Source organism: Parasteatoda tepidariorum, chromosome 6 (assembly GCF_982258835.1).
Source record: "Parasteatoda tepidariorum strain Cologne lab strain chromosome 6, Ptep-v5.0, whole genome shotgun sequence".
In the NCBI taxonomy this organism is placed as follows: Eukaryota; Metazoa; Arthropoda; class Arachnida; order Araneae; family Theridiidae; genus Parasteatoda; species Parasteatoda tepidariorum.
Window position 1 is genome coordinate 10352262 of NC_141760.1, and position 19225 is coordinate 10371486.

The 19225-nt window shown below is 31.5% G+C and overlaps 2 protein-coding genes across 2 annotated transcripts in view; one reads left to right on the plus strand and one right to left on the minus strand.

Moving 5' to 3' along the window:
- LOC107451737 (cysteine and glycine-rich protein 1) overlaps nucleotides 1-19225 on the plus strand; it is a 47211-nt gene that overhangs the window by 16820 nt on the left and 11166 nt on the right. The window contains exons 2-3 of the mRNA XM_071179017.2: nucleotides 17121-17252; nucleotides 18942-19119. Of these exons, the coding sequence (XP_071035118.1) occupies nucleotides 17156-17252; nucleotides 18942-19119 (275 nt within the window). The 5' untranslated portion in view covers nucleotides 17121-17155. The remainder of the gene's footprint in view (nucleotides 1-17120; nucleotides 17253-18941; nucleotides 19120-19225) is intronic.
- On the minus strand, nucleotides 1725-6164 carry LOC147807547 (transmembrane emp24 domain-containing protein 7-like). The gene is made up of 3 exons (XM_087165404.1): nucleotides 6008-6164; nucleotides 4390-4650; nucleotides 1725-2081 (listed from the first exon to the last, which is right to left on the minus strand). The coding sequence occupies exons 1-3, from the start codon at nucleotides 6161-6163 to the stop codon at nucleotides 1869-1871; spliced, it is 630 nt and encodes a 209-aa protein (XP_087021530.1). The 5' UTR covers nucleotide 6164; the 3' UTR covers nucleotides 1725-1868.

Genomic DNA, 19225 nt, shown 5'->3' on the forward strand with positions numbered 1-19225 from the left:
CCAAATATATTTTTTAATTTTATATTATTCGATTCAAGCTGTGAGCACAACTTCAAATATTTTACCTCTTCGCGAATTTTGCTAACTGTTTAATTATTCTACATTTAAACCTAAACCGCTTTTTGCAACACGCCGGTAATTTTGATTACTGCTTTCTTTTTTAATTTTCATGCTCTTTTTCAACAAATATTTTTTGCGATATCGACACATATAAAGAATAACTTATATCTTAGGATAATTATTCTTTATTCAGAAATATCGCATTAATTATTCCAGTAGATGTGTCTTGAGGAAGACTTGGATTTTCCCCTTGTTATAGCTTTCTCTTTATATTATTTTTATTACTTTATTTTATTATTTGTGTATATATATACATACACACACACAATATGGCAGAGAAAGAGAGCAAACCTTCTAGAGGAGGTAGGGCACATCATGAGGATTAAGAATTGCATGAGAACTCATGACTGGAAATGACATCGTACGCCTCTAAGGGCGCTTCCCTATTATGCATTCTTTTTTTTGTGTGTGTGTGAGTGTATTTATGAATAGTAACTTTCATTTATCAAATTACTTTAATTTCATGTTTTCTAGTGATTATTGTTAAAATTGGCATTTAAATTGGTTCGGTAAAAGATTTATAATCATAGTTTAAAGACTTCGCGATTACTTTGACAAACTCGCCAAATCTTTAAAATCTAATTAAAGGTCTAACACTGAAGTAATTTAAATGAATTTTCGACAATAATAATTCAATCGATATTCATTCAATAATTATTCAAAAAAAGTTCATAGGAGGGAAGTGCCCCTTACGATGACATTTCCAGTTACGGGGTTAGAAATTTAGCATTCAACTCACCTACATTATGTTTTTATTTATTTATTTTACATTTCCAATAGCTATGGTTCGAGATTCAATTAATGGAGCCCGATAATCCTAATATTTCGATTATCCAAAAGTATGTTAGATCTCTTTGACGTCAGATAATCTAGGTGCTATTGTATACGTTGTAGCTATTAATTTTGAAGACTGACTCCTGAAAATATGATGATCTGTAAGTAACTTCCACCATTTCAGTTTTCCGACGTCAAAATTTTACAAACAGCATTTAAAGTTCTGCTTCGGAATGTTCTTCAATTCTGACATTCATAAATATTGCAATTTTTCTACTATTGCTAAAACAAAGTTTTCTTAAGAGATTTTTTTTCAAAATAACAAGAATACGTGAATAATTCTTCTCCGCATCGTCCAAATTCGTTGTAGGAACAAGGTGTAAGAAAGTTGAAATCAATAAGGAATCTCCAACGTCAGAATTAAAGAGCATTTCGAACTTTACATGTTTTTGATTTCTTTACACCCGAGTATAGAAATGTAATAATGTGCTTTTTAATTAGTTATATAATTCACAAAATATTATCAGGAGTTCAGATCAGTCTAGGAAATTAATAACAGCTCTTTGTATTAACCATACTCTTAGTATAAATTAGCAAAACAAGTATAATATTAAACATTTTTCATTCTTTTCTTTTATTTCATTACAATAGTATTTTATTTAAGTATATTATTTTATTTAAGTATAAATTTCCTCAAGTTATTAATTTCATTTAGTTCTTGGGGATTGAAATAACAGGATTGCTTGTTTGTTTAGAAGAATAACCTAATTCTGTTCGGTTGTTTTACTGCTATAAAAAAATATACCACCAAAGATTACACTAAGCATGAAAACTCTTGAACTCTGTAAACTTTTTAATGCTATTTTAAAGCATACAAAACACGAGGAACGGCATATTTTCTCACATATTAAAGTTGATGATATTTTTCTACATTTAAAATCCTTTTTTTTTTCAAATAGTTTTATTAACGATAATCATCTTTTCTCATTGAAAAAGTTTCTGAGAACAATAATTTGCCCGATGCCAATAAAAAGAATAATGATGGTTTCCATCATGGACCAATAGCTGACACACGCATTCAGATCTCCAACCCGCTTTCTACTCAGTGTCTCCATGAGGCGATGGTGCGTTTGGTAGGCTATAATGGCATTAAGAGATTCGTGTACGTTGATTGACGAGTTTCCCAACTGAAATGAGACACAGTCTGTTACATATAATCAAGGCCCGATTAAGAGAGGCTTAAGCTGTATTACTTTCATTTAAATAAAAGTTTCACAAATCTACACAGTAAAGTACGTGCGTGCGCATCACGCGTCTTGTTGCTGCACCAATCAGATCGTAAATTTGTCTGATAAGCCCCCAAAGATTGAAAATCTGACTGGAGCATTGCGGGCTACGTACACTTGATGCAAACTGTACAACCCGTACTTAGCACACCGGTGTGAGTGTTGTGTTAAGAGTTTTGCTTGGACGATTACAATGTAGTTATTTTTTCAGTCTCTTTATTAATTTAATGGGAATTCATGAAAGCTAAAAACTAACCTTTTTGATAAAAACTAAACTATTGTTAAAATTTAATGTATCAGTAGCGTACAAGCTTGAATAAAGAATGAAATTAAAATTTTAATCTAAGCAGAGGGGGCTCTCGGCAGAGAGCCCCATGCGAAATTTAGACTATGCATATAGTAAAATAAAATGCCTATGTCCAGAACGATACGAGTAAACGGCAAAGCTTACAGATTTAAAATTTTACATGAGGGTAAGTGCAAGCTCGTTATGATGCACATCAAAGCCTATTTCATTTGGTCTAAGAAAATACGATGTATGATATGAGCCATTTATTGCTATATCCCGTCCCGCCCCCTATGGGCGCATCCGGGTATTAATATTTACAAAAATTATAACATGATGAGCTAAAATGTTCATGATGAGGTATATTGCGTTCGTCATATATTTCACTCTATTATTTGCACACGTTTACATTGGCTTCTATTTAGGGAATTAGTTGGTTTTCATCTTAACTAAATTATTTCTGGTGTATTTTTTTCAAAGTGATCTTTGATGATTTCCCTTATACCCTCTTTTATCTTTTTTTGGTTCCAGTATTTCTTTAAATTTTCGTAGCTAATATTTTTGGGAAAGTACAATTTTCTTTTATGCTCATAAGTTGGGCATTTTAGTAGAATGTGTTCCAAGTCGTCTGTAACTCTGCATTGATCGCAATTTAAAGGTTTATTATGAAATCTTCGTTGATAGTCTTTTTGTGTGCCGTGATTGGTTAAAAATTGGTTTATATAGAAGTCGCTATATCATTTCATTGTTCTGTAATATATATGTATATATGAAGTGGAATTTGGAAATCTTTGGCAAAAATATTTTGGGCACGAACTGACCTCTCGAATACATCCCTTAATTGTTCGATGGGATTCATGATCTAGGTGGCCTAACTACAGAGTTGTCCAAAATGTTCTTCAAACCAGTTGCGAACAATTACGGCTCAGTGACATGATGCATTGTCATAGATAAAAATTCCATTGTTGTTTCGGTACATGAAGTCCATTGATGGCTGCAGGTGGTCTGCAAGTTGCTGAATATAACGATTTCCATCAATGATCGATGCAATCGGACCATATGACCCAGTCCATGCCGTGAAGAAACTGACTTTGGGGTCTTGGCTTTCTGGGATCTGCGCCACACTCGAACTCTCCCTACAGCTCTGACCAGCTAAATTAGTAGTAATCTTCTTCGTAAACCTTCCAATCCGTTACGACAGGCTTGTTTCACGCTTCAAGGCTAAAACTAATTATTCTGGTCTATGATGAATTGCAGCACCACTCGATGGCAACTTTTGTAACTAAATTCTAAACTTGCTATATAAAATATTTATAGCTTCCACAATAAACATACTGTTTGTTTCATTCCTCTATTCTATTATATAACCGTCGTTGAACAGCTGACCAAATTTTTGGGGTTAACGACTACAGATGTTCAACTCTGTAGCTTTATAATTTTGAACCCAATCCAGAAGACAAGGGAACTCTTGGATAAAGTATTGGGTGAAACTTGCCTTTGTCGGGGACTTTTGAGGGAACTAACCCTCACTTTCGTTACATGGAGAGAAAAATCGCAAAAACCTTCCACGGTTGACTTGGCGGCAAGGGGACTTAAACCGTGATCCGTGTACCGCTGAGGATATTTTACGTCAGCATTGCGGTCGATGCAAGCCATATTTTCTTATCGTATCCAGGGATTCGAACCCGGTTCACCTCATTGGAAGACAAAATCTCAATTCCCCGAGCCATCATAGCTCTCATTCCTCTACTGACCTTTGTTTCCGCGAATTTTAGTTTTGAAATCAGGTCAATCCTTTGGAGGACACCCGGACATATTTATTATGACATACACGAGAAATTTTATCTCACAAAAATCGAGTTTTTTTTAAACTTAAAAAAACGTAATTTTTAAAAAACTACTTTCAATTAAATTAAGACTCACCTTGTCCGTCAATTCAGTTACTTGTTCTAAATGATGATCAATGTGAGGGAGAGGTTTCTCATCTTCTCCCACAATGAAATCAAAATATACAACTTTATGAGTTAATGTAGAAAACTCATTGCTGAAACAGAGTTTGTGTTCCCCCGTTAGATCAGCAGTCCAATAGTAAGTGTCGTACTGCCTTCTTAATCCACGATAGAGTACATTTCCTGTAGGTGACTCCAGGAGGACATCAACATCATAGTTGCCACCGCTCAAAACCTTCAAAATATTGACATTTGTAAGAAAAATACTAGCGTATAGATAAGTCTTTCTTCGAGCCATCTTTGGAGTGATCGTATAAGCAAATGATGTTTGATGAATTTAATATAATCTTATGAATGATAAATGTAAACAACTAATCATTTAAGTTATTAAATCCAATAAAATTAAATAGGACCGTACCATATCTATCAAAAGATCTAGCTGATCCAGTAGCTTAGTAAACTTAGCTTTGCTAAATTTCTTCTTTCAAGGCACTGCAGCCTGTTGAAGGTCATAGTTGTTCCAAGCAGTGTGATAAATTTACTGCCCTTGGAAAGGGGAAGACCTAATATAAGATAGACTCCTTTACCATCAACTTCATTCAGCGTGGATTTATCCTAAAATCATCAGCATCAATAGATTCAGAAATCTTGCATATGACAGAACCAATTAGAGACTGTTTGTAGAAACGAATTTTATGTGCTCTAGACTGTCATGCTGAGGCTGAAAAATGTATGAACTTTAGACGTGCGAACTGCGCCTGAATTAAAAATAGTGGTGATGAAATGTCATATTTCTATTTCTAATAAGATTCTCACAGGCTTTAAGACACTTTCATACTGGAAGTTATATGGTAGAAAAGAATTAAATTCTTAATAAAAAAAGAAAGAAAGAAAAAATTCCTTAAACGGTAAGCGATTTTGTCGGGAGGTAAAATCCTCTTGCAAGTTTAGATGTATGCACCTATATTTGTAGTTAGAATATATTGAAGTATAAATAAAGAATTCTTGAACATATTATTTTTATAAAACAAAAAGTATTCTAAAATGAAAAAAAAATGAGTGAAATTCACTACCACTATATATATATATATAGGGGGAGGGTAAATTCATTTAATGTTATACATCACAATTTTGAAATATGTGAATTATTAAGGAACTCTTCTGTAACATGAATCTTATCATTTTTAATTGATGAATTCTGAAGGATCAAAATATTGAATGGAGGCATTGGACATTTTAATGAAAATTTTGTTGTCCAGAGTCTTTCTGCATTGATGCACTTTTATCCTTAATGATTTTCAAAAAAGAAAATTGGTCGGTTGTTTATTTAATTGAAGTCGTCACTTTTTTTGTTGACTCGATACGTGGCGAGCGATTATTTTCAGGTTTACATTAATTATGTTGTTTTGTGACCATAGTTTAATTTACTTCTGTTTTTACTTCATAGTATTTTTATTAAAAGCAAGGACAAAAATTTTTTTTTTCCCTAATGAAAGAAATACCTCTAACTATAAAACGACTCAGACAAAAAAGTTGGAAAATTTTCATTAATTAGTTGTAGACATTGGAAAAAGAAAATATTTTGGCTTTACTTGAAATTCAATAGTAGATTTTACTCCTTGTTGAATGTCTTCGTAATAACATTGTTTTTCATTATCCGGTAATTCGAATGTCAATTCTACAGTAGAAGCTGTATGAATGTAAAAAGTCGCCGAGATCGTCAAAGTAATGAGAAACATACCCGGCATATTTACCTAAAAATCCAGCAATATATATGCAAATGATTTTCTAAGCAATATATATGTATTTTAAATTTGCCAAACAGGTCACCAATGGCCAGCATAAAACAAGAATATTGCTGATGCCAATGATAATGAAAATTTGTATAAAGAAATTTTGACAAAATAGTGGAGCTAACGGATATCTAATCGCGTGTATAAACTGAGAGTTAAGCGTACCGGTAGAGTTTATTTCAGCTATTCAGGGTGGGGGAGGCAAAGAAAGTCTAATCGGGAAAAATGAATATAGACGCTTCCCTATCTAGCAGCAAAATAACTTGGGCTCTCATGATATTCACCAATATTCACGATGATATTCATGCATGATATTGACCAATATTTACGATGATATTCACCATTATTCACGAATCTTGGCTCAAAAAGGGTTCGCAGAGCCGTTATTTTGCCGATATTGGCCCTATATAGAATTGTCCGATTCACCCAATATTTTACAGCCACTTTACAACCAATATCGACTATATAGTGTTGTCAGATACACCCGATTTGCCAATTTAGGTTCTATTCTGATTTTAATTCTGATATTGGCCCTATATAGGACTAATATTAAAAATCTAGGCATCCCAAATTGGTTGCATATTCATATAGGACTTATATTGGGTCAATTGTGAGCCCAACTTGGGCCAAGGTAAAAATATTGCTAGAGTTTATTTAACTCTCATATTTTGCGCGTTTCCCCACCTATAAAATGAACTCTTCTGTTAAGTTTTCCCGCCCGCTTATATCCGGTTGAATAATAGTATTATTATTATATATTTATAGGCAGAGGGCGCGTTTCTGTTCTTCAGTGGCTCAATCTTTAGCCAAGAATATGACTTCAGCCTGACACTCGTCGTTCATAATCGAATTGTGAAGAAATTCGCTATAAAATAACCTATTAAATAGGAAAATTGCTAAAAATAAAAGTTTCTATTTTTTTTATGTTAAATGTTTTTTATTGTATTTAAGAGATAACTTTCTGCTGAGCAACATATAAGTAAATATCTCATTTTACTTCCATGATTTAAAATTCAAGTTTCTGTGGAGATATTGATAAATTGTTGTTTCAAACCAGAAACCTAACGCCCTCTACAAACTCTAATGTTCCATACATGATGGAGTTATCGGCTGTTTCCGGAATCAGTTTGTCTTTCTCGTATTCATCATTTTATGTGAATAAGTGGGTAATACTTCATTAAAACTCCGTCCTCGAGAAGTTCTTAACTGCGTTGTCACTTGAGTGATTCGATGCCATTTGTTCAAACAAATTCTCCTTTTTCCTGTTTTCTCAGTTTTCTGTCGTTATTTAATCAGCTGTCTTTCTTAACTCATTCTAAAGGCTTTCATTGTTCAAATGGAACACTGGAGAAGAAAGATAAAAAAAAATGTGGAAAAATATTTTATAACCTTCGTTGAACAGCGGGCCCAATTTTGAGTTTACGACTATCAATGTTCAATTCCGTAGCCTTTGTAATTTTGAACTCAATCCAGAAGATAAGGAAACTCCTTCATCAAGCATTTTGAGAAATTTTCCTTTTTGAGGGAACTATCCCACATTTGCGTTACATGGAGAGGAAAACCATGAAAAACCTCCAGCGGTTAACCCTACGGTGAGGAGAGTCTTACTCATGATTCGTCTACCAATGAGGATATTTTACGTCAGCTCTGTGGTCGGTGTGAGCCTGGTGCTGAATTCGTTACGACCAGCCATCTTTGAGATTCGAACCCGGGGCACCACATTGGGAGGCGAGAGCTCTATCCTCTGAGCCACCACGACTGGAAAAATAATTTATCTTATCATTAGGAACTATTATTTTAATCATGTTTGATTCCCCAAAATCTGAGTACCTAATTCAAAGCCTAGAAGCTATACTAAGCAGAGATGATTATGCTCTGGAAAAAATCCAGATTTCTGGATTTTTAGCTAACTGTGATCTGGAAGTTTCGGAAATCATCGATCTCATTTATGTATAAAAATTCTTGTATATTTTATTTAAAAATATTCGAACTAGAATTCATACTTGGCATCTCTTTCATTTGTAAATATTTTTTTGGTAGAATAATAAATGTCATTAGAGATATAAGTTAATTCATGCATAATTATTCATTTAAATTATACTGCATTTAATTTATTTAGAGTTTCATGTTTTGAAAATTTAAATTATTTAAATTTATAAAGACATACATTTTTTGAAATGGGATCATTAATGATTTTACTCTAGAAATTTTCAGGATTTTTGAATTGGGCTCACAATCACCCCTGGCTGAGACCTTAAATGGTTAAAGTGCGAACCCCAGCCATTAAACCAAAAATTAATTCGAAAACACAAACTAGCGGAAGAAATTTTATAGCTGTTTTTTTTTCTCACAAATTTCAATAAACTTGGGGAAAAAAAAGCCATTGTAATAAAATTCGATATATACAAACATAAATTTTTCAACCTTTTTTAAAAAAATGTTTTTCGACCAAAACGTGTTGAAAACAAATATAGCTCAAGGATATATTTGATGAACAGTAAAATATTACGTAAGCAGCTGAAGGAGATATAGGATTTACTTGTTTCGTTTTTCCCTGAGAATGGATTCCCTGAAATTCTAATAACAATTTTTTTCCAATAATAAAAAGTTATAACCGAATAATTTAGGTAAAAATTACACTTTGAAATAAATTTTAAATTAGAAATTAAGAAAGAAGGTAGGAAGAATTGTGTATGAAAAAAGTTGAACAAAAATTCTTCAAGGGATCAAGATGTTGACAATTGCAGAAAAACACGAAAGACTTTTAAAAGAATATTCCACTTAATTTTAGAAAATGAATTAAAATGTAAATTCTGTTTCATGGCAAAGTTATATGTTTTATTTGAATTTAATTTAAATTTAATATATTTTATTTGATTTTAAATTACTGAAGTAAAAGTTAAAGCAAAAAGCAAAATGGCGTTATTGTGCAATTGTTATGAATGCTTGGGAGAGGGTTTTGTGATTTGCTTATTTTTGCTGACAAGGGAGAGGGGGGGGGGGCAGAATGCAAAAATTATGTTCACGTAATATTTAAACAGCCTCTTAACAGTAGAAAGATTTTCCGCAGAAGAAGTTTAAAACTAACTTTAAGGTAAAGTTTGCAAAACTTAAAATGTTTTTTTTTTTTTTTTAATTTAAAAATAATATACATATGCTTTGTTTTTAAACTTTCTAGGCAAGATTGCTCTTATTACATTAAGAAATAATTAAGTCATCGATCCCAATCCCGATACTTTCTACAATCCTTTTCCTAGAAATAATGATGGCGAATTTCTAGCTCAAATGAGTTCGTTATGCCAAATTTCAGATTGTTTAACAAATCAGAAGACTCCACCGTTTGGGCCGGGCTGGGATAGCCTGGTTATTAGGGTGCTACATTCACGTTTGTGAGATCGGGAGTTCGAATCCAGCCGTCTGAAGACAGTAATTGGTGACTGGTGCACGTTAAATCTGTAGGGTCACTAAGCCATTATCGTTCTCAGGTTCATGTCAAAATTACAAAGACAAATGAGGAGTAATTTTACTTGTTAACGATGCATTGTAACAGTTCAAATTGACAACGGTCTTTATCTTTTAAAATTAAGTTTTTCATATTTTTAAAAAATTTCAATATGAATGTTAATCTTCATGCCTGGAGACATCTAATATCTATCTCGATTTTTTAGGTTCTTTCAAAATCTAGTGTGAGCTTATAAAATAAAGATCTCGAAAGAGATAGATAATGTTTCTTACAACAATGAAAAAGTAATCATTATTTAAAATTAAAAAAAAGTGAGAAAAATAGGTGGAAAAAGCAGTTATAATAGCAACAATTTTCAAATAAATTTATTAGAATTTCCGGAGAAATTTTTTGTTGTTGTTAATTTAAATAAAAATGGCGTTTTCAACATGCCAGTTGCATATCATCAGGCTACTGAACTGCCCTCATGGTATTCTCAAACTTTCAAATGATTTAATTTCTTTTAATAATTTTTTACTCACCAAAAATGTACTAAATATTGGTTAATTAAAATAAATCTGGAATTTTTTAAAATTTTATTTCGAAGGATTGAAAAATAAAATGATGAAAATTATTTAATGATTTAATTTTCCCATGAAAATTTCGATATTTCGAATTGCCAATTTTTATTTTTTAAAATAAATGTATGAAATCTTTATAGTAAATGCATTAAAAATCACAATGACTGCAAGTTTTATTTTTAAACTCAATCAACCAGCGTTTTGCTGCTTGAATGACGGAAAAATAATAAATTTCGAAGTCATTCTGTAGTAATATGCAATGATACTGTTATACGAATAATTTGCTATTTTCATAATTAAACTGAGTTTACAACATTTAAAAACTTACTCCAATGCTGAATATAGGCTCATGAAAATTTGCAAATTCTGAAAATACGGCAGTGATTTTGATAATTTTCATCTTTGTGGAACAGTGCCGTCAAATCGATTTTTAAAAGAGTTTAAATAACTTTAAAATTATTTTAGTTTTTTTTTTTTTTCATTTTAAAGCCCAGATAGTTATTTACCGCAAGATGGCACATACAGTTTGAAATGGTAGCTTTACTTCAAGTGTAAGGCACTTAAACTGTGGCTTCTTTATTTTCCTTGGCGAGAGAGCTACGAAAAAAACTTGTTAAAAAATAAAAGCAATTTAACATCATTGCGGTATCGATATATTTTACGCATTTCTTACAGATCCTGAAAATTCTACATATTCGTTATTATATCCTGGAAGAAATTTGTTTTTATGAATCTTCATTCCCCCCCCCCCCTGTCTAAACTCAAGTACACATTTTGCTAACACTTGAAACCCCCTCATTCGATGATGCCATGCTGGTAGCCAGCTGTTTAATGCCACTTTTGACCTTCATGCTTGCCTCACGCACTATGAAGAGGATGAAAATGTATTTCGGATTCGAGGAACTCAATATGATAATATTCGAATACAAGTAGTTTTTTTTTTTCTAAAAAAAAATAAAATTAAATATGTTGTATTTTTCCTCACTTCTATCACTACACGATCTATTTGATCGCTACAGAGGGAATTTGAGTGGTTTACCATCGATAAGGAAGAAGTAAATTTGTAGACAAGTAAGGAAATAACACCATTTATGTCGTATCTCTTAAATAAAGAGTACCCGTTCCTTTTCGAACAATTTTATCTTTTCACGTCAATGTGATGTGAATTAACAATTTCGAGAAAAATGTTATATAATGTGTGCCAAATGCTTTATGAAGTTGTTCTAAAAGTTACTAATAATTTTTGTAAGAATTAATCATTAACTCTGTTTTTCGAAGATCTGTCGCCAAGGAAAAAAAAAAAAAAGTCTTAGTTTAAGTGACTTACACTTGAAGCACTGCGATGATTTTCAACTTTATATAAAATCTTGCCTTGGAGAATTATCTGGGCTTTAAACAAGATAAAAAACTTAAATATTTTAGAAGCTATTAAACTTTTTTAAAAATCATCAATTTGGTGACATTTTCCCACCTAGATAAAAATTATCAAAGTCACTGCCTTATTCTTAGTTTTTACAATTTCTTTATGAGCCTAGGTAATGCACCATTGGAGCATGTTTTTAAAGGTTAAAAAAATTAGACCACAAACTCTTTTCATTTTCATAAAAGGGTGGTATTGACGTTTGCACCATTTTCAAAGTAATCCTAAACACCGTTTACTGCTTTATACAGGCTAAACTTGACCTAACAACCATGAGTAACAGTTGCAAACTCACAGCAGTTATAAAAATAACATATTCTCAAAAAAGTATCGTTTAATATTACGACGGAGCTTTCGAAAAACAGCCTTAAAAATACTTATTTAACATAAGGGAATGACATTGAAATCTCGAAGATTAAACGTAATATGGAATAAAAGTAACTGAAATTATTATATACAATCAAACTTAAATCAAACAATTCTCGATTTTGTCAGTTTTTTAGTTGAAGTTAAAATTTATATTATTCACAATTTGACGTGTTACTAATTTTATAATCAAAAATTTAGAAACAACAAAAGGGAATTTTCTATTGTAAAAATGACCTGTAATCAATGACCTGTCATATTGAGAGTGTTTAACAAAGTGGTGCGCAAAATTACCCATTTAAAAAAATTAACTTGATTTGAACAATCTTAACAAACTTAATTCAACAGAAAAAATTAATAAAATCCACAACCTGTTTATTCTGTAGAAATCATTTCCTTTGAGCTGAGCTGAAATAAGACTATTTGTCATATTAATTGAAAGTCCGCTCTTAAAAAAAATGAAGATAGATAGTGTAGTAAAATATGTTTTTATTTTTCGAAAAAAAAAAGCACCAATGCACCACTTTTTAACATCAGTCACTCACTCTGAGAGATTTGTTGCATCAACCTCATCAATGGTTTGGTTTCACTGAATTGATAACATGAAATTTACTATGGAACGTTGGCATCCGAGCATAGTACAACTCTTATCAATACTCTGTATCTTGCAAGGAAAAATAATATTCTTCTTGGATTGCATCAGCAAAACAAAACAGGCAAAACTATATCTCTGCATGGTGAATTGGGTATACTATAGCCTGCGTCACAGATCGTGTTATTCCTACTAAATTTAACTAGTAAACAGCATTTTCTGCGAACCTGATTTCTAGCAACAAGTAAAAGCATCAAACGAAGTGTCTTGTTTATAAGTCGCTACTCGCCAGGTTGAAATTGTATTAGTCTAGTTCCTTTGGAAATAATTTATATTGTTGTTTTACCGAAGTTTATGAATTTAGTAAACATATTTAAAACTCAGTTCATTAATTAAACTAAAAGGTAAATGTTATTCCTAGTAAGTGGAAGTAGTTGTGCTTTTTTCATATTATACCCAATTCCAGCCATCAGCGAATCAAAGAAATTTCACTCCGGGATATATTACGGCTTTTTTTTTTTTTTTTTTTAAAAAAAAACTCTTTTTTTTCTGCAAATGACGTCTTGTTTTATTATTCAAAAAATAATCCTACACTAAATTTAGTGTAGGATTAAGTTCAAAAAAATCAATGCATAGGAGTGAATTGATATTCGTCCATCGTGCGCAAATTCCAAACTTGTATATTGAAAATCTCTAAAATCTATCTTGCAAACAGAAAATTCTTAAAAATTTAACTCAGATCTCAAATTTTTCACTTCCGAGCTCGCCTTTGGCGATCAAATATTTATAGATGGTGAAATAGTTACATCTTTTAAAATATTGAGTTTATATGCGCTTAGATGATCATGAGCCTCAATGAAGCCTAGAAGTGTTTTTAAATCAAACAATAGCATTTTTCATCGATGTCCGAGCAAAATATGCTGAACCATCAACTTTTCACAAGCTTAAAAGATGCATTGTAACCATTTTTGCAATATGCCATAAAATCGACCAATCACTCTAGTTACGATTTGTGAAATATGCTAAACTTTGTCGAAAATGCTCTTGCTAATGTGCCCTTGTATTATCATAATCTAAGTGATCTAAGTCACTTCGATTGAGACTTTTTTGTAGCTCTCCCGAAAGATGCAAGTTTTGACAGCTACGTGTTTTATATAACATTTAAACAGAATACTTTATGAAACCATTTCAGAGTTGTATATCTAAACAGAATTTATGCTAAATCTTTTTAGTTTTCAATGATAGAAATAAAAAAAATGCAACACGAAATTGCAATTTTTCTGAATTTTTAACTATTTTCTACTTTTATCGTTACTTTTGTACAATAATAAATTACAAATAAAAATTTATATTCTTAAATTTTTTGACAATTTGCCTCAAAAAATTCGCTTAGTGCAACACTGGCAACGAACTTTCAACCTTCTTTTTCTTTCTTTTATTTAATTTAATAATTAAATTTTAATAATTATTATTATTGTTGTTTAATAATTGTATTGAGAGAGCAGATAAAATACAGATATATTTTCAATAAATTTTTTTTCATCCAAAACAGATATGCTTGTAATTCTTAAGTTAATTATCTTCTGATACAGAGAAATGCGCACAACATCAAGTCATCTTTTATCCATCTAATAAATCCCAAGCCTCACTTTTTTATATCTTTTTTTTTTTTTTTCAGTAGCTCTTGAATTTTTCTGTCTTTTTTCCGATTTTCTCTTTTTATCAACTTCAAGATATACGGCGTTGTCTTTTTCATACTTAGTCTAGTGTTACTCAAATGTTTTTATGTTATTTTTTTTTTTAGTTTGATTTATTTGGTTGTTTTTTTAAAGGTCGATTCGAGTGTTCATCATTTTCGGACACTTTTAATTGACGGCTTCCGCTTTCATCCACTCTCAATTGAAGTACCCTAACAACACTACAGCTACAATTTAAGGTTTCCAATGTCCCCTTTGTTGTAAATTACTATCACGGTTTTAAATCAGTATTTTTAAATGAACACAAATGTTTTATTGAAAACTAAAAAAAGAAGAAAAAAAAATTATTATTTTTCTGCACAATTATTTCAACAGGGGGGAGCGAATGATTTCATAATGAGACTTTTACGTCGTAATTTTTAGTTAGATTGAAAGTTATATTTAGTTTAGTTATATAGCATTCAAATGATATATTTGGATTTTGTTTCACGAAATGATTATATAATATATAGAGAGTGAGAAAGATAGAGAAAACATTCAAAATATTAAAGATTAATTAAACGAGAGGAATAAGAGTAAAAAATTATTAATATATATATTTTTGTGCGCGTGTGTGCTTCCGAGCGTGTGGGTGTGTGAGTGACTGACATAAAAAGCTTCACCAAAGCTTTTTATATTATTCCTTTGTTTAAATATTTTTATTAATCTATTATTCTAAACTAAACGCTCTTTCTCTCGCTTTAATATTCACATCCTGTCTTTTAATCTATTTTTGACTTCAAGTTAAGCATTAATTAACATTTTTGATTTTTTTCTCTTTAATTGAACCTTGAGAAAGACCTTTTCCCTTCACCTATTTAATAGACCAATTCTAATTTCTCAGATTTCCCTAATTTTCATCCGGAAGCACTTGGATGATTGTTCCCTCTCTAATAATGATTAAATAAAATTGTGCCCTCTTTCCCTGCCTATGACCTATTTTTATACAATATCTTAAACTGTTAGATTCTAGATCTTTTAACCAATGTTGGACATAAAATTCACATAGCGGTTTTGCTGTCCTTATTGTTATGAACCTATCTCCGTATTCTGGTAATGAATTCTCCAAAGATGAAGCAACTTTTAGATCAAGCAACAATCAAGGGGCAATTTTGGTTTAATGAAAACATTTTTCCGTTAAATAAGCAAACATTTGCGTTACACGAAGGGAAAAAACACGAAAACATTCCATGGTCAACCCGACGGTAAGCGAAATTTTTCCAGGCTGGATTGGAAATTGAATTTATTGAACTAACGAGTAAGAGAAACGCTCCCTAGAAAAAATTAATTTTACCATTTGGCCAATTTTATTCAAAAAAAAAAAATTTTTTTTTTAAACGTAATTCAACTGATCCTGAAAATGTAATAAAATGTTTTCAAATGAGTTTTTTTGTTAAGCATTTTTTGCTTTACATTTTATTTTGTTACGCGAAAACTATAAGTCTTAAAAAATTTTAAATTACGAAGCTGGGTAGAAAAACGATGAAAAAATTATTATTCGCTAATTAATTTGTGAAATATTAGCTGTTAAATTTGAAGTAAAAAATTACCTTGTGAGCTATTCTGCAATACGTAGAAATACAATTGCTAAGTTAAATATTGATGTTCTGAAGTGACTATTTTTATTTATGAACTTAACGAGACTTTTTGTTTTTCGAAATTCCCATTTGTTCGAAAGTTACCCCCACTTTTTTTTTGCTCTAAGCTATGATTATTTATCCAGTGTTATAAAGACATTTAACTCTCTCGCAGTTTTTATTTTATTACAATGGATTACTTTTTCGTATAATTTATTTTTGTATTTAGTATTTATATTATTTGCGATATAGTTTTTATTTGTTCCTGAAAATAACTATTAGTTATCAATTTTCAAATAAACTTATTCCGATTTATTTTCATATTGAATCTATTTGCGAAGTTTAGTTTAGGAAATTCAAATTTTCCGAAGATCCAAAGTCAGAAAATTCATTTCAGAATTCTCGCTGTATCTACGCGAAGCCACACCGCTTTTTAAATTCATTTGTGATCGATTTGTACGAAATCATTATTTGTATATTTTTAAAATATTAATTTTTTATTTGAAAACACTGAGTGTTGTACATGTACTTTATAGTAGTTAGCAGACAGTTACAGAAATATGCCTAAAACGAAATTTTTAATGCAGTGGATTAGAATAGATTTTTTGCTGGACTCACATTCGTGAGAATTGGAGTTCGAATCCAGCCTGCCGATAACTCCCCGAGTAGTAAATGGTGGCTGGTGAACGTTAAATTTGTCGGGTCACAAAGTCCCCTATGCTCCCATAACAAATTATACCTCTGGGGTACTAAATTGGAGATTGATCGTTCTCTGGTTCAGGTCAAAATGAAGGAATGGATATGTGATTCGGTCCGCCCTATAAAACGGGTGTGATGTATGGGTGTAGCAGAAGTCAAATTCTTGGCCATAGATGGCGCCACTGGATACTAAGAACAATCGTATCCCCTCTCTTAATGGCTGACGACAACAACAACAAAAATCGTCTAGTGTGTGTATCGTACCCAAAAATGTTCTGATTATTATAATTTTTTTGTTTGTAAAATGTTACCTTGATTTTTGTTTTGAGATACACTACGAAACCTGTAGTACTAAAACTAATAGAATAAAAACAAACTTTTATTTGGATTGCAGCTAAATTGAGCATCTAAATTGCCTATTAAATGAATAATGAAACAGAGAACGTGTATGTCTATGTTTGCTTTTCAAAACTAATGATTGTTTGCTTTTTCATTGCAGGTTGTGTAAATTAAATACTATATATTTATTGCATCATGCCAGGATCCTGTGCACGATGCAGCACCGTTGTTTATTTCAATGAAGAGAAGATTGCCATCGGAAAGTCATGGCACAAGAGTTGTTTCAGCTGCGGTAAAAACACATTTCAATTTTTCTCAAAATTATGCATTTAATGATCGAAATTTAATATTTTTAAAGCTATTACAAAAACATACGACATTTGTTTTATATAAAAATGTTCATATTACCATAAATATTTAAGCTAGGCACCTAATAACGCAAATAATTGTTACTAGTTATAAATTTATTGCTACATTTTTTGGCATAGGTTGTTCAAAAAACACTATTTTTCGTTTGTAATCTGTCGGTCCTTCTAACCTCAAAAAGATTTACACTTCATTGATATTTGTGAGAAATAGCATGTTTTAACTTCTGAAGATATAAAATAATTCTTTAAGTATTTCTTGAGAAATATGTAAATTGTATTATTAATTTATTCTTGTAAAATTGTAAGAAAAGTTATATAGCCAGTAAAAATATTAACACCTACCCTTGTTTTTTTTTCTTCCCAAATTTGAAACTTAGTTGAATTCTCCCATACATAAAAATCAAACATTTTCATTTTAATACGTATTACTAAATGAATGAAAAAATTATTACAACGAAATAAAATTTTTAAAAGCAATATCAAAAATAAGGAAAATCTATTTTCTGCTGTAATATTATGTTTTTACAATTAAATATGTGTATTGTTTGCAGTTATTTGTATTTTAAATGTTCTGAAAGGTACCGCCAATTAGAGCAACTGTCCGCCGTCAGTTTATTTATTTATTATAACCGTCGTTGAACAGCCGACCCAATTTTGGTTTACGACTACTAATGTTCAACTCCGTAGCCTTGTAACTTTGAACCCAATGCAGAAGACAAGGGATCTTCTGAATCAAGTATTGGGAAAAATTTGTCTTTGAGGAGGACTGTTTTGATTAAACTGACCCGCATTTGCGTTACATGGAGAGGAAATTAACCAAAACCTCCCACGGTTAACCTGATGGCAAGGGGACTCTAACCCATGCTCCGTTGACCATTGAGGATATTTTACGTCAGCACTGTGGTCGGTGCGAGCCGGGTGCAGAATTCAAAACAACCAGTCATCGCTGGGATCCGAACCCGGTACACCTTATTGGAAGGCGAGCGCTCTATCTCCTAAGCAACCGCGGCTCATCAGTTTATTTGTCAAAATTAAATGAAATGGATTAAAGACATATTTTAAATTTTACTCGACAGTTGAGTTCGGTAAAGAGGCCTCTTAACAAAATAGCCGTTGTTATTGTAAAATAAATAAACAAAATAAAATGCCCTTTCAATCTAGGGCAGTGTTTCCCAAACTTATGACTTTTGTGTACCTTCTCTAAATGTTTCGTAATGCTGTGTACCACTAATAAAGAAATAAATCTATTTTTATTGTAAAAAAAATGCACAAAGGTTAACAATCACAACTGGCTGTTGACATCACTAATTATTTACTGTTAACTCTGCCAAAAATAGCCAATAAAAAATACGTAATCATAAATTTTCATGGCTAGCTTTGTTTTTAACTAATATTTTTTGAAATTTTCATTTGTTGCAATATATTTCGCATAAGAATGCGTACCCCCGCTAAATTGTTCCCGTACCCCTGGGGGTACGCTTACCACACTTTGGGAAACACTGATCTAGCGGAAAAACTTTTTTTTCAATGTTTTACAATGAGATCTTTCATATAAAATAAATTTTGTTCTTTTGTATTTCTTATTTAATGAGATGATTGTCTATTGTTCACAGCTAATAAACAGTGCAATCGTCGACTTGACAGCAACAACTTAACGGAACATGAAGGAGACATTTATTGCAAATCCTGTTATGGGAAACTTTTTGGCCCCAAAGGGTATGGATATGGAGTGGGGGCAGGCGTTTTATCCATGGACACGGCCGATGCTTACCGCAATGGACCTCCTACCTGGTAACTAACATTTCAAGTTAAACAACTCATTCTGTTTTAATCATTATATCGATTATAAATCATGTCACTGAATAAATGTGTTTATAATTTAGTGAAAGAATCTACT

Coding starts and splice junctions, on each gene's coding strand:
- LOC147807547 (XM_087165404.1), bottom strand. CDS start 6,163: ATGCCGGGTATGTTTCTCATTACTTTGACGATCTCGGCGACTTTTTAC. Junction 4,651..6,007: donor AATCTACTATTGAATTTCAA/GTAAAGCCAAAA, acceptor AATATTTTGAAG/GTTTTGAGCGGTGGCAACTA. Junction 2,082..4,389: donor TAACTGAATTGACGGACAAG/GTGAGTCTTAAT, acceptor GTCTCATTTCAG/TTGGGAAACTCGTCAATCAA.